This window comes from Tupaia chinensis, unplaced genomic scaffold (assembly GCF_000334495.1).
Source record: "Tupaia chinensis unplaced genomic scaffold, TupChi_1.0 Scaffold149964_1, whole genome shotgun sequence".
NCBI lineage: Eukaryota > Metazoa > Chordata > Mammalia > Scandentia > Tupaiidae > Tupaia > Tupaia belangeri.
Genome location: NW_006209805.1, coordinates 585,800 through 587,144, shown reverse-complemented (window position 1 = coordinate 587,144; position 1,345 = coordinate 585,800). Strand labels below are relative to the sequence as shown.

The 1,345-nt window shown below is 71.4% G+C and overlaps 1 protein-coding gene across 1 annotated transcript in view; it reads right to left on the bottom strand.

The window, feature by feature from the left end:
* The window catches only part of GRIN3B (glutamate ionotropic receptor NMDA type subunit 3B), a gene marked incomplete in the record, with an annotated part of 10,110 nt that overhangs the window by 6,959 nt on the left and 1,806 nt on the right, over positions 1–1,345 (bottom strand). The window contains 2 exon segments of the mRNA XM_014585456.1: positions 85–91; positions 901–1,345. Coding sequence (XP_014440942.1) covers positions 85–91; positions 901–1,345 — 452 coding nt within the window.

Here is a 1,345-nt window from a genome sequence, read left to right as displayed (position 1 = left end):
CGGTCCTGGCCCGCCCCGCCTTCCCGCCCGGGCAGGGCAGCCCCGGCCCCCGGCGCCCTGCCCGCGGTCTGCTCCCCGCGGAGCGGTGCAGCCAAGCACTAGGAACCAGGAGGTCTGGCTGCGCCCTACCCCATGCCACTGGGCAACCGCCGACGCAGGGCCTCGCGGACTGAGCAGCGCTTGGCGTGCTGTTGAGCGAGGGGCGGCGGCAAGGACAGTGCGGGGCCGAGGCTGTTACCCGCTCTCCTGAGGGGACCAGGGCTCCTACTGCGCCCGGAGCCGCCAGCCCCACACGGCAGGGGGCGCTGCGAGGCGGAAACGCCAACGTCTCCAACAGTGCAAGGGACCAAGGAGGGGGCTTTCGGGACGAGGTCACACCAGGCACAGCCCCAGGCCTTACAGGGGCACACAGGGCCCGCCCAGAAGGCAGTCTGGGTCTGCCCCAGTGCCTCCTGGGGCCTGGACACGCCACCGGGGCCGGCCTGGGAGCTCCTGAGCTTGGCTGGAAAGCGTGGGTGACAAGGGTGTGTAGGCCGAGGTCACACCTGCCCTGCTCAGCCCTCCGTGCGCCCACACCCAGGTTCCAGCGCAAGTCCTCCCTGGGCGCAGCCGGCCACTGGACCTGCCCGTGCCCTCCCTACCCCCTCCGCGCTCCCCTGCAGCCTTCCTCCCACACGCAGGCCCTGCCCCAGGGCCTCTGCACGGGCAGCACCTCCACCTGGAACACCGTCCCTCAGGGAGGCCTCCCTGCCCCTGCTGGGGGACGCCCCTGGCACACCCCGTTTGTTCTCCATCTTGATGCCTCCGCTCTGTCCCGGGGGTCCCCGAGCCTGGCACACGCGAGGTGCTCCGTAGATGCCTTGGGGTGACCGCGCCCCGCCCGCCCCCGCCAGCGCCCACCTTGGGGTCATGGATGCCCGACAGCTCCTCGAAGGCCTTGTCACCCACCATGCCGGCAGCCAGGTTGGCCGTGTAGCTGGACAGCACCAGCAGGCAGAAGACGGCCCAGAGCGTCATGAGCAGGCGCGCAGTGGGGCACTTGGGCGTCTTGCTGCAGGCTGTGCGCCCGAACAGGATGGCATAGCACAGGCTGAGCGCCGACGAGTAGGAGAACACCGTGGCGCGGTTGCGGCCGCGTGGCGTCAGGCCGTAGGGGCTGCGCCACTCAAACAGCGTGAGGAACAGCGCCGTGAGGTGCAGCGCGGCGGCCACGCCCAGCCACGTGGCCCAGTGCAGCGGCCACATGGAGGCGCCAATGGGCGAGGCGGCGTCGCGCGCACGCACCAGGATGCCCAGGCTGGTGGAAAAGAAGGGGCTGGTGAAGTCCAGCACCTGCGAGCGCGCC